Raw genomic sequence first — 13,946 nt, forward strand, 5'->3', positions numbered from 1 at the left:
CATTGAAGTATTATGCAGCCATTAAAAAGAACTTAGATAAAGTGTTGAGTTCTGACGCAGAAAGACATTCACACTATGTTAAGTGAGAAAAACAAGCTCAGGTCATATGTAAAGAATAACACCATTTTTGTTGTTTAATTGAATGTTTAAATGTATGTTTGTATATGCATATTATAAAACTCTAATCACATGCATCAAAATATTTTTTAAAATGGGTACTCGGGAGTGAGATGTGATATATTGATTTTTGCTTTTTACTCTAAACAAATTTGTATAATTCCATGTGGGTTTTTTTTTTTTTTTTTTTCTTCTTCTTCTTCTTTTTTGTTTTGTTTTTAAGTGGCTGGCCAGTACAGGGATCAAACACTGGACCTTGGTGTTAGAAGCACCATGCTCTAACCAACTGAGCTAACTGGCCAGGCCCAAATTCTGTGTGTTTTAATTAGCAATGTATGACTTTTAATTGTTAGAAATTGAATTTACCAGCAAAGCTATCTGGGCCTTAAGCTTTCTTTAATAGATATAAGGCTATTTAGGTAACCTGTTTCTTCTTAAGTGAACTTTGGTAGTTTGCATCTTCCAAGGAATTTGTCTATTTCATCTAAGTTGTCTAATTTATTAGTATAAAGTTGTTCATAATATTCCCTGTTTTTCATTTGATATCTATAGAATTAGTACTGAAATTACTTCTCTCATTCCTGATATTAGAAATTGGTAGTTCCGGGCTGGCCCTGTGGCTCACTCTGGAGAGTGCGGCGCTGGTAGCGCCGAGGCCGCGGGTTTGGATCCTACATAGATAGCAATGGCTGGTGCGCTCACTGGCTGAGCACAGTGCAAACCGCACCGTGCCAAGGGTTGCAATCCCCTTACTGGTCAGAAAAAAAAATTGGTAGTTCTTTCCCTTTTTTTTCTGATCCATCTGACTAAATAAAGGTTTATCAATTTTATTGATCTCAAAGAACCAACTGTTGGTTTCTTTGATTTTTTTCACCCTTTGATTTCTGTTTTCTATTTTATTGATTTCTACTCTGATTTTCATTATTTCCTTTGTAACATATTTCAGAAACCCCAGAGTGCATTATTATTTTTGCTTGAAACAATCTTTTAATAAAAATTAAATAATTTTTTAAAGTCTTTATATCTACTAGTAATCCCATCAAGTGAATTTTTCATCTCTAGAAGTTTGATTTGAGTCATTTTTCTATCTTCCATGTTTCTACTTAATAGTTTTCAGAACTGTGAGGAAATAAATGTCTATTGATTAAGTCACCTGGTCTATGGTATTTTAAAAGCCAGAGCAAAAATAAACAAATAAATAAAATGTAAAAGCCAGAGCAGACTAATTACACAATACTAAAGGAAGCCTCTTAATCACACCACCAGAACAAAGTAGGAATAAACATCATTTAGAATAAAGACTAAATCTCCTTTTGCCTGTAAACAGGTACAAAATGCAGGAGCGAGTATGTTTAATCCCTCTCTTTTTCATTCAACTGGAGACATGTTTATTGTCTCCAGATCTGCTGGGCACTCCAATTTTCTTTGGGATTTCTTTGGAGTTGCTCAGAGTCAAGTTGAGAAGAACAGATATAGTCAGATAATTCCAATTGGTGCAGTAACAGAGGTGCATCTAAAACTAGTCTGTGAGCCTGAAAGAGAAAGCCAATGCTGCTGCCCAAAGAGAGAAGGAGAGCTCAGGGGGCTTCATTCAAGGACTAACAGGTGCACTAGTCCCAAACAAGACATACAGGTGGAGAAACAGGTGAAGGACATTCCAGGCAAAAGAGAGAAAGAAGGATTCTTAGATTATGCATGAGTCCCTTTCCTTCTTTCTACTCTTGACCCACATGCAAATATGGTCAGTTTTAAGATGAAATAGTTTACCTCATGGCAAGTAAAACCCAGAGCATGTTTCTCTGTGTAACTGAGCAAAGCTGGTGGTGAGGCCTGATCTGTGTGTCATGTTCCCTGTAACACCTCAGCCACAGACTGGCGGGATGCGGCAGGTTTCATCAGGTTTCATGAAGTACTCTTCAGAGACGCACAAAGGCACAGAGCAAAATCAGGAATGCTGTAGTGAGCAGACGGAGGGCTGCTTCACAGTTCCCCTGGATGGCACTCTCCAAGCGTCACAGCTTTACCAGATATTTACCAGGCACAGGGAGAAGAGAAGTAGCAGGTACCCCCTGGCAACATCTCCCTTATGTTATTTCTTCATCACATCTCTTGGTGATATTTTTAGTCTGTTGGAGCTGCTGTAACAAAGTACCATAGACTGAGTGGCTTATAAACAACAAACACTCATTTCCTCACAGTTTTGGAGGCTGAAAGTTCAACATCAGGGTGCCAGCATGGTTGGGTGCTGGTAAGGGCCCTCTTCTGGGCTGCAGACTGCTGACTTTTCCTCGTATCCTCACATGGTGAAAACGTTGTATCCTCATAGGGGATGCTGCTATGGAGTCTCCTTCATAGAAGAACTAATCCCATCATGAGGGCTCCACCCGTATGACCTAGTCACCTCCCAAAGGCCCTATACCTCCTCATACCATCACTTTGGAAGTCAGGGCTTCAACACAGGAATTGGAGGGGACACATTCAGTCCACAGCAGTGATCTCAACTGCCTAATTTCATATTATAGCACATGCGCGATATACTTTGAGATGCTTCTTAATTTCTTTATAACTGAGCTCCAGAGGTGTTATTTAGAAATGACATAAGGGAAATTAGATAAAACTGTATTGAAAAGAGAAAAACAATAGTAATTATTAATTACTATTCATGATGTACTTTGAAGCACAAAAGTATTTAATTTTGATGAAATCCAATGTAGAGGACCGGTACGAGGGGAGACGGTAAGGAATTAATGAGGAATCATGTTTATGAGGTTAGAGGGACTTCCCAGGCTGCTGACCTGTGAAGCACCTTAGTTTATTTTAGGTTCTTTTTATAAGCCAGTAAAAATAACATATTATACTGATTAAGCCAGTTATATCTGATACAAAGCTGTTTATAGAACACTTTCAGTTGCCATGGCGATTGAAGGTTCATGGCTAACTACTGATCAGCAAAATAAAGAGTATAAATTCCTCCTTTACAAAGTTCTCAGGGTCCTGGGTTCGTTCAAAGCTCAGACCTCAAGGGGAGGGAGAAAGGGGAAACAGGCAAATGGGAAGCCAGCCTTTGCTGGCATAATTCCCATAAGATAACAAGGACTCTGTCAGCTTGCTACTTATTGCCTCACAGTCAAATTTACCTGTTTTTCTTTAGTCACTTGTATTTTTGATATTGTATCTACGAAGGCTTTGCCTATTCCAAGTTTACAAAGATTTACCTTTATGTTTTCTTCTAAGAGTTTTATAGTTTTAGCTCTTACATTTATGTCTACAATCCATTTTGCATTAATTTTTGTGTCTCATGTGAGGTAGAGGTCCAACTTGATTTTTCTTCATACGGATAACCAGTTGTCCCAGCACCATTTATTGAAAAGACAATTCTTTCCCCCCATTGTATTGTCTTATTGTCTTGGCACCTTGTCAAAAATCAATTGACTGTAAATGTATGTATTTATTTCTGGAATCTCAATTCTGTTTCATTTAGCTACATGTCTACCCTTATGCCAGTACCACACAGTCTTTATTACGACCGTAAGCTTTATAGTAAGTTTTAAAATTGGAGAGTGTGAACCCTCCAACTTTGTTCTTTTTCAAAATTGTTTTGGATAATCTGGGTTCCTTACAATTCCACATGAATTTTAGGATCAACTGTCAACTTCTGCAAAAAAGAGAACTGGAATGTTGATAGGGATTACATTGAATCTGTAGATCAATTTGTAGGACCCAGACAATTTTACAAAAGGAAACTTCAGTTTGTAGTTCCCAGTAGTTAGTATCCATCTGGGGCTCTTACCTTTGTATACCCTCAAAATCAGCAGAAACTACTTGGACATTAGTTATCTCTTGAGAGAAAGGTAGTAATTTTATATTTATAAAGCAGCCTATAATTATGAAGTATTGTGTTAGAAACCAACTCGTGGCTTAATCATTAGGTGACTAGTTACCTCATAAGAAAATAAATTTAACTGATTCCACATGGTGTAAGTAAAAAGTATAATAATCTTTGAGTTTAAGTTTGGGTATGAATTTAGCATAAGTTTCTAACTACAAAGTTGACTGCTACTAAAATGACCTTTTAAGAAACCTAGAAAGATTAGGCCAGCCATCTGCCTATCCACTGCATAGCCCAAGATTTGTCAAGTACTATTGCTTCTCCCACAATACTAATGCAGAATTTTTGCCAAGCAGTCTATTTAATTTATCATTACATAGTAACCTGTATATCACTTGAATCATTTCTCTCAGTTTAAGATTACATTTGACCTAGGAATACATTCCTACCTTTAGAGGGCACTAACAGCATACCTAGACTTTCTAAATAAGAGGCTCTACCTGGAATGGGACGTTAAAGATCTGTGGATAAGCTACTGATCCACAAAACAGATAATCCGTTTGCTTCGATTAGTGTAACTTTCTGGGGGGGGGGGCTTCAGGCTTCAGCAAACTCAGAGACAGCGCAGCATTAGCCAAACAAGGAGAAATAGAGAGGATCCTGTGCTAGTACCAGTAAAACCAGGCACACATGTGAAGCCTTTATTGTAAAAATATGCCCAGGCTTTCCCAAGACAACCAAGAGAGCCTCCAGAAACACTTCTCCAGGCCGTCTATGTGGATGCAGTTTCTGCCCCTGTTTAGGGATCAGGAATATGATGCAAATATTTACCAAACCACAGAAAATGAAGTGGACCCCAAGGCTGTGCCTGATGTCCAGGTAAGACGATCACCACAATCCATGATCCTTCTTTGACAAGGGAAAGGGTTTATCCAGAAAGAATATATAACCATAAGTAAGCTTTAGTGCCATCGTTCACTTTATCTCAATGTTTTATCAAAAATGTTTTCAAACCAACCCCAAGAAAAATCTAGAACCTTGATGATGATTAACTGATCTATCCACTTTTCTCCAACCTAAATAGTTTCACTTTATTGAAACAATTTTCTTTTCATTTAGTTGCTTTTTTGTTTATTTCAGGAGATAATGTTTTTAAAAGCAGCAAACCTAGACAAATTTTGTGGCAATTAGTACTAGCCTTTGGGTGTTTTTCTGTGATATAAATATTACATCCCAAATAGTAAAGAAAGAAAAACAATAGACTGCCTTCTACAAAAATTCCTAGAGAACAAAGTTGATAAACTAATAGGAACATAAGAACATTAAGGAGCTAAGGGGTATTTTTTCTTTTCATTCAAAGTTTCCTAAGGTGAATTTCCTTAGAGAGTTTCTATCACTAGGTAACATTATTTATCCAAAGAGTGACAATGTTCCTGCTCAATGTTGTGTGTATCTTGGAAGAAAGTACAGTGTAAGTCTGTAATCCTCTTAGCTATTAATAGAACCATCTCTTAAAAGGTTATTTGGTGTGAGGGGAATGGGCACGTGTTAATGTCTAACAAACAAGGAACAGAGCTCAGAATTGAATGCTGCAAAAGCATACTACAGCAAACCTGTCCAAATACTTTCACACCAGAAAATCCACCAGTCCTTGAGCCATGGCTGATAATAATCATTATTTACTTGCAAACCCTCTATTTAATTCTCTAGATCTGCCCTTTCCTCTGATGTTATTTTCACCAATTGGCACAAGCAGAAGAAAAGTTTTTTTTTTTTTTTTTAAGTCATTAGCAAGCCTTTATTGTAGAAATGTACTGACCTTCGCTTTTGAGCTTTCAGACATTTGTGAACAAATAACACACGGATTTTCACACATCCCTATTATCATCTAAGGTCTTGGTCCTTAGGAAATGAGAATGAAATGATATGCAGTGGTCAGGAGTCCTTAATTAATGGGCGTGTAAATATAGGCAACACATGGAGAAGATATTTCTAAAAGGTAGAATTTGGAGGCTACTCTGAGGAAACAGCAAGAACAACAAGTATTGTTTATGTTGTTGTATATGTGGGTATACACACATACATATATAATTTCAAATGTCTAACTGCCTTGAGAGGTATACTTTAAGTGGAATCCTAGGCAACTGAATGGAAAAGTATTTCAGAACAGCACTATGCCTTCCCACGGCATCCCGGAATCCACCACACACACTGGTGCTGGCTGCCGTACAGGCTGCCGTCCTGACCTCATTAACCCGAGCAAACAGGTTGCAGCTTGTACAGCAGCAGGTGAGAGTAGAAGGGAGCAATCCAGTTAAGATGCCACTGGCCCCTTCACTCAGTTAGGCCTTTTAAAAAAATCTTTTTATATTGTACCTGAATATAGAAAGATGAGACATGTCTTTCTTCTAGCAAATACAAGAATGGTAGCATTCAAATCATTGAATCCTTATTGTCTGGAGACCATGGGCTAAGTGCTGCAGGGAATGAAGTGAAAGAGAAACATATGCTCCCTCCTCTCTGTAGACCTACAATAATATTGGGAAAGACAAACATGTCGACATATTATCGGCATGATTCATCTCAATAATATAGGATACCTACATAATTACATTCTTTCAGTCAGTAAGGCAGTAAGAAATCAGGGATGGAATAAATCAATATGGGGTCAAACAACTAAAAAAGGTCTAATGGAAGAGTAAAAGTGGTGAAATGTAAGGTAGATGCAAAATAATATCTAAAAATACAGAGCAATAGAAAGTGGAACAAGGGCTAAAATGTGTCCATGTGTCCAGGGGCCAGTGAGAAAAACCCTCAAACATCCTCAACCTAAGCCTCGCACCTCATATAAAACTAACCCAAAATGGATCATGGTCTTAGATGTACAACTCTGTGTAAAACCATAAACCTTTTAGAAAAAAAATGGGAGAGAATCTGTGACTTAAGGCTAGGCAAAGAGTAGACATCAAAAGCATGATCCATAAAAGGAAAAATCAGTACAATAGACCTCATCAGAATTTTAAGACTTTTGCTCTGCCAAGGATCCTGTTAAGAGGATGAAAGATGCATTACAGACTGTAAGAAAATATGTGCAAACCCCATATCTGTCAATGCTTTGAATCTAGGATATGTAAAGAATTCTCAAAACCCAAGGGTAAAAAAACAAACAATCTGACCAGAATATGGGCAAAAGACATGAACAGACATTTTGTTGAAGAGCATATACAGAAGCCAAATAAATACAAGAAAAGATATTCATCATCGTTAGCCGTTAGGGAAATACAAATTCAAACCACAAAGAGATATCACTACATACCTGTTAGCATGGCTAAATGGGAAACAGTGACAACATTAAATGCTGGCAGGCGTGTGGAGAAACTGAGTCACTCACACATTGCTGGTGGAAACGTAAAACGGACAGCCAGTCTGGAAAACAAGTTGGCAGTTTCTTAATAAAACTAAACATGCAACTACCATATGCAATTTCTCTATTGGGTATTTATCCCAGAGAAATGAAAACTTATGTTCACACAAACCCTGTATATTAACATTCACAGCAACTTTATTCATAACACCTGAAAAACTAGGAACAACCCAAAAGGCCTTCCAGAAATGAATGATTAAACAAACTGTAGTACATCCAGACCTTGGAAGACTGTGAAACACCCAAAAGGAGTGAACTATTGACACACAAAACAACTCAGATAGATCTCAAGGGAATGATGCAGAGTGAAAAAAAGAGCCAGTCCCAAAAGGTCACAGATTGTATGATTCCATTTGTATGCCATTCTTGAAATAAACTTATAAAGATGAGATTAGCATTTGCCAAAGATTAGGGAGGAAGGATGGGTGGTGGATGTAGCCTCAAGGGGGTAGCACCTTAGATGGAGCCTTGTGGTGACCAGACAGTGCTGTATCTTGATTTGCAGTGGTGGTAATGCAAATCTACACGTGATAAAATTGCATAAAGCAGTACACATGCACACACACAAATGAGTACATGCAATCCCTGTGAAATCTGAACAAGTGCTATGAATTGTATCAATGTTGATTTCCTGATTTTAATATTGTACTATAGTTACGCAGTCGGCATTGGGGGAAACTGGGTGAGGGGTGCATGGGACCACCCTTTACACTGTTTTTGCAACTTCCTATGAATCTATCATTATTTCTAAATTAAAAGTTAAACAAACAAACAAAAAATCTCCAAAGGCATGTTAGACTGACCATACCAACATGGATTGCCTACATTTATTATTGTGGTTCTTTCAGTTGCTCTTTTCATGTGGATGCTTAACAAGCTTCATTAGGCCAGTAGCATTGATGTCGTTAGACCTCAATGGTTACATATGTGAAGTCAGCTGAGCGGCGATATGAACCTGGATTTTCTGACACTGATCTCAATACTAATTTGATAGCTTCTGGCAGTGATTTAGAAAGTAGACTGTAATTTGCTAGGTTTGAAGCCAGCCTTCTTAATAGTACTTTCTCTATGCATTCTGCCCAAAGTACTCCAACATGAGCTGCTAATTTACTACAAAATAAACTAATACCTACTCCCACCCCCATGCACATGTACACACTCACACACTTTTCTTCATCAGAGTTTTTTTCGCCATCAGATTTTTGCTTCCTTTCAGGGCAGGGAGTACAAGCGGGAGGCAGGGTATGCCTGGGCCAGCCGAGCTCCTACTGACAGACATGAGAAAGAAAAAAAACATCACAGCCACCCTGGGGGAAAGTCGAATCTCTATCTATACATATCTACCTATCTATCAACAGAGATAGATGTGTGTATGTGTGTGCATTCTTTCTCAGTAATATACATGATGAGAGCTTAGACAAGAAAGTTGTTTCCATGAAATTATTTTTCAGCTCATTCCAATGTCAGTGCCCTTTTAAGAATGTGGGCTTCTAAGTGCTCTGCTATTCCAGACCTGTGATTACTTGAGCAGCTGAGCAAAGCACTTATTTTGAGACTTTATACACTGAAACAAGAAAAACAAATTTCAAGGCCCTAAAGGGCAGCCTCAAAGACAATGGAGCTTTGTGTGATGAAAGGAATAGAGGGAAGAAGAAAGGAAAGATATCTCAGTAAGAAAGCAATTACTCTTGTGGTATCCAATACCTTAACATTAATATACTCAGAAGACAAAATTAGTCCCTCCTGCCTCCATTTGTGAAAGAGTAAGTTCACTGATAAGAATAAAGTTGTTTCTTACCTCTCTGAAAGCCCTCTGAAAAGAATTCCACAGTAATTAGTCTAACACTTGAGATGTTCACAAACCTGTTTAAGACAAGGCTCATTTGGAAGCCCATCTTGATTGTGTCTGCACAGTTAGCATGCACATGTTCTTGGCAGTCCTCCAGTGCCTACTGTGGGGTCTTTCCAAATGACATGAAGGTCAAATGGCTCAAGAGGCTCCATGCAGGTCTTGAGCTCTGATGATAAGCTGTACTTACGTTATCTTCCTTTGATGGGGGTGGGGGGTGGCCATGAAGAAGATCTTAAGTATAGTCTTTGGGAAAGTGAAAAAGCTCGTCAATGACTCAGCCTCTAGTCCGCAGAATCCAGGACAATCTGTGCGACATTAAGAACAAAATGAGGAGAGGAATAGAGAAAGGGGAAACATTGGTCAAAGGGTACAAAGTTTCAGGTAGACAGACTGGAGAAGGAAGTTTTAGTGAGCTATTGTACATCACAGTGATCATAGTTAATAACAACGTATTGTAAATTTCAAAACTGCTTTAAAAAAAAGTACATTTTAAACTTCCTCACCACAAAAATAATAGGTAGGTGAGGTGATGATATGATAATTAGCTTGATTCAATCTTTCTACAATGTATGCAAATATCAAAACATCACATTGTACCCCATAGATATATATAATTATTTGTCAATTAAAATTTTTAAAAATAAAAAATAAAAAAGAACAAAACCAACAATTAAAATAAAGTCAAATAGTGTTTTAGCTTATCATAAAATGTACGTATTATCATCCCAAAGACTATTCTTGTATAGCTAATTTGGGCAATCCCTTAACTTAGTAAAGCATCTAAGATACCAGCTAATACCTTTCAAAGTAATAAATGCAGTGGTGACCAATTTAAAAGTGAATGGTGAAAGACAACCTTCAAAATTCCTCATATAATTTTCATAAAATTCAAAAATGAATGATGTATTTATGAATAACAAAGAAATATGTTTCACCTTGACTAACAAACACTAGACACCAAATACTAGAGCCTCAATGTAGTTAGTCCAACTCAGACAACCCGTGTACATCAATCGGGTAGTCTAGGTCATGCTTGAGTAATAATGAACCCCTGAGATTTCAGAGGGAGGTGAGTTCCATTGCTAACACTCACATTCAGGTCTTTGACCAGAACCAAACCCACAGCCACTCTAAGTGCAAAGCTGGCTGGGAAACACAGAGGACCCCAAGGTATGCGTAACACAGTCTCCACCATGCATCCCCTCAGCTCTAATCTCAGTTTTAATCTGTGCATTCAGTTGAAAATTCTGATTAGGACTCTGAACAGGAAAAATATACAGCCACTATATCAATGAATCAGAGTAGTATCTCATTATGAGAAGTCCTGCTGGTGGCAGGAGAGGTCATAAATAGAAACCTCAGATGACTACAAAAAAAAAGTAAAGCATCTTTTATACATCAGAAAAGAATATATATATACATACATGGATACATATCTTTTAAAGGATACGTATATATATATTAAAAGAATACATAATATATATCTGTGCTTTTCAGACATACATTGGCTTGAAAAAAGTCAATGGCATGGCAAAGTAATATGGCAAGGTGCCAGAGGTGGCAGTGTAAAGAAATAACTCAGAAGACTCCAGGTAAGGAAGGTGGAGGAAGGTCTGCAGTGATCAGCTAGGGCAAGCTCAAAAATTATTTGTTCCTGTAATGTGGCCCCCTTTTTTTAACCTGTAGGTGGAGGAGGCTTGAGAAGCAGTAGGATGCCTCCTTGACTGGCTAAAGAATATCGAGCTCTACTACCGGGGCTATGCTTATGCCTTAGGGGAAAAAAAGGGGGATCCAGAGGAAATGGGAAGTGAGGAAGTGTTTTCAGAAGTGACATGCAGGACCGAGCCAGTGGCGCACTCGGTAGAGTGCTGCGCTGGGAGCGCGGCGACGCTCCCGCCGTGGGTTCGGGGCGACGCTCCCGCCGTGGGTTCGGATCCTATATAGGACTGACCGGTGCACTCACTGGCTGAGTGCCGGTCACGAAAAAACGACAGAAGTGACATGCAATCTGGGACGTGCTTTAAAATAATCCAGGGGAGCAGGGGAGTAAGAGCTGAAGCAGAGGTGGCACTGTGTTAATTGTTGCAACTGGGTGATGGACAGGAGGTTCATGAGCCTAATCACTCCATTTTTAATTTTGAAAATTAACATAATAAAAAGCATTTTTAAAGAATTCCAAAGATGAAACCTTAGAGTTTAGGGGTTTTGGAATTTAGAATTTAACCCCTTTAACTCAGTAGTTCAGTTGGTTAGAGTATGGTGCTGATAACACCAAGGTCCAAGATTCGATCCCTGTACCAGCCAGCAGCCAAAAAAAAAAAAAAAAAAGAATTTACCCTTTAAGAATAAATGCAACTACTTTCCATATTCTATTTATATAGCACAATGGGAGCTGCTAGTGTATGCTTTCCAGCAAACATTCATGGATGGTTAGCACAATTCATCCTGACCTTTCAGAAGAATCTTTTAAAATAGCAAAAAATTCTATATGAAAATCTAAAAAGCACACTGTAAAAAACCTGGTTAGCTTTAGTATACTTGGGGTTTTTTTTCCATTAACTTTATAACTCCGATTTTAAACTAATGGTTAGGAAAAAATATATCTAAGGATCATTTTCACTGTTCAAAAGGTCATGCTGAAATCAAGCCAGCCTTCACAAAGCCTAAAATCCCTGCTACCATCTTAGAAAAATTTTGCCTTCTTTCAAAGATGTAGATGAACTTTATTGGAAACCATAGGGAGTAAAGTTGTCGTTACAGATTCTGTAGGAACCATTTTTTCCATTCTATGGGAAAAAGCAATTCAGATCAAGCTTGTGTTATTTAAGAGTTTATTTTAGAAACTTCTAAAGAATGGTTTTATAGATACTGCATTTAAAATTATTGAAAAAAGAAACTTTAAGATTAAGCAAATATATTGAAAGAATAATAACTTAAACCATGTAGTGATAATTGGAATATATTCAAATATTCAAGAATAAAAACCAAATCACAGACTACATAAGTAGCTCAATTTGACATCAATTATGTAAACAAATATGTTTTTCCATAAAAATATATTTTGTTTATATGATGTTGAATTCTCAACACTAAAAATTGTAAGGATTCATTTTCAAGTGATAGACCACTTCAAGGACTTTTATTCAAAATAGGACTGAAAATGAACTAAAATATTTTAAGCATAGTTTCAGCACATTTTTGTAACTGTTCAAATTGCATGTGACTAGAAAACACAGGAAACAGCGGGGAAGCAGGAGGCTGGCAGGTCAGGAACCTGAGCCCAGGAGTCTATGACAGATGCTAGAAAGACAGCTTAGCACCAACAAACATCCTCCAATTCCTTCGTCTCCATGTTCTTATTTCAAATTCCCAGGAGAGACAATCTGGCCCAGTGTGGGTGTGAACTCTACCCCTGCATCCATCAGCCCTGGCTGTTCTATAGGTCCTAAGATGATCTTAAGAAGTTTTCCAGCACATGTTCTGAGCGACTGCAACTTTGAACCAGCTTATGGGTCTCCCAAAGCAAACACGACACTCGAAGTAAACAGCCCTGATTTGGATGTTTGAGTTTTGGCGTTTTCATATTTATCACTCACAAGCTTTAAAATCATCACTAACAAGCTTTAAAATCACTACTCAGAGATAAATCCACACATCAACTGTTTATCTCCTATTTCCACCACCCCATCCAACAAAGTATCTGTGGGTGGGCCCCACCTCAACTAAAGTCCAGCATCACCAGACCTCCATCCCTTGGGGGACATGGATGGGCCACGACATTTTTGTGTGACTCTGTCTGCTTTCTTAAGTAAGGTCAGATTGACCCAGTGTGGGTCATCTGATACCCAACCACACTGGTACATGAATATTTTTACCCGTAAGTTATTAATAAAGTGTGTAGATTGTGTGAAGTTGTGTAAAAATAGTTGAGCAAAATAATACCAATTGAAATGAATAAAACATTATTTGGAAGCAATGATCAAAGCACTTGCTATTACCAATTTCTCAGCACATTTCTGAATTCTATAATACCACTGCAGGTTTGACTTAAGACTTCCATCTGTGGCCATTTGCCCAGAAGGTCACATGTTCTGAAGGACATACTTTTGAAGCTTTCAGTTAAAGGGAGCTTTGTTACCATCAGCACCATCCAGGAAGGACATGCACTTAATTATATAGATGCCTTTGTTGCAGAACAAGTTTGCTGGATTGAAAAATAAGCATATAGTCAGCAAATAAAAAACATACTGTTGCTTCCTTTTTTGTTTTTGTCTTTTCTTAAAAATAGCTGCAAACTGACTATGTTTAACAACTTACAAGTAAGGTTGAGACCTTATCATTAAGGTCTGTAGGCTTCCTCTTTCCAGAGCTGCCGTTTTAAGGAAAAAAGCCGGACATCTTCCTCATTTGTTGGCCCCTGGGGAGTCACATTGTCACATGTGCATTCTTGACAACATTGGAGATAGGCAGGGCAAAGATGAGGAGGGTGTGATGGGCAGGAGGCAAAGTTTGCCTCCCTCTCTGTCTCTCACCTACCCATCCCCTTGGTCCCGAACATCCCCAGGCACAAACTACACACCTCATTGTCTCATTCTTGGCCAGATTTCTCCCTTTAGGAAAAACAAGTTCAAATTCATATGCACTTAGATGCAAATGAATTAACATATCGCTCCTGCTCACCAAATCTACAGGGAGCACTCATGATAGTCCACAAAAACAAACCC

The 13,946-nt window shown here is 38.2% G+C and overlaps 1 protein-coding gene and 1 non-coding gene across 3 annotated transcripts in view; one reads left to right on the forward strand and one right to left on the reverse strand.

The window, feature by feature from the left end:
- Nucleotides 1-344: 344 nt before the first annotated feature.
- On the reverse strand, nucleotides 345-418 carry TRNAR-UCU (transfer RNA arginine (anticodon UCU)). The gene has a single exon. It is a non-coding gene; the product is annotated as a tRNA-Arg (tRNA).
- A 4,242-nt stretch (nucleotides 419-4,660) lies between these two features.
- Nucleotides 4,661-13,946, forward strand: part of RGS20 (regulator of G protein signaling 20) — a 99,280-nt gene continuing 89,994 nt past the window's right edge. For both annotated transcript variants that reach the window (XM_063079995.1, XM_063079996.1), the window contains exon 1: nucleotides 4,661-4,825. In XM_063079995.1, coding sequence (XP_062936065.1) covers nucleotides 4,661-4,825 — 165 coding nt within the window. The remainder of the gene's footprint in view (nucleotides 4,826-13,946) is intronic.

The sequence above is a fragment of the Cynocephalus volans genome, chromosome 15 (genome assembly GCF_027409185.1).
Source record: "Cynocephalus volans isolate mCynVol1 chromosome 15, mCynVol1.pri, whole genome shotgun sequence".
Lineage (NCBI taxonomy): Eukaryota > Metazoa > Chordata > Mammalia > Dermoptera > Cynocephalidae > Cynocephalus > Cynocephalus volans.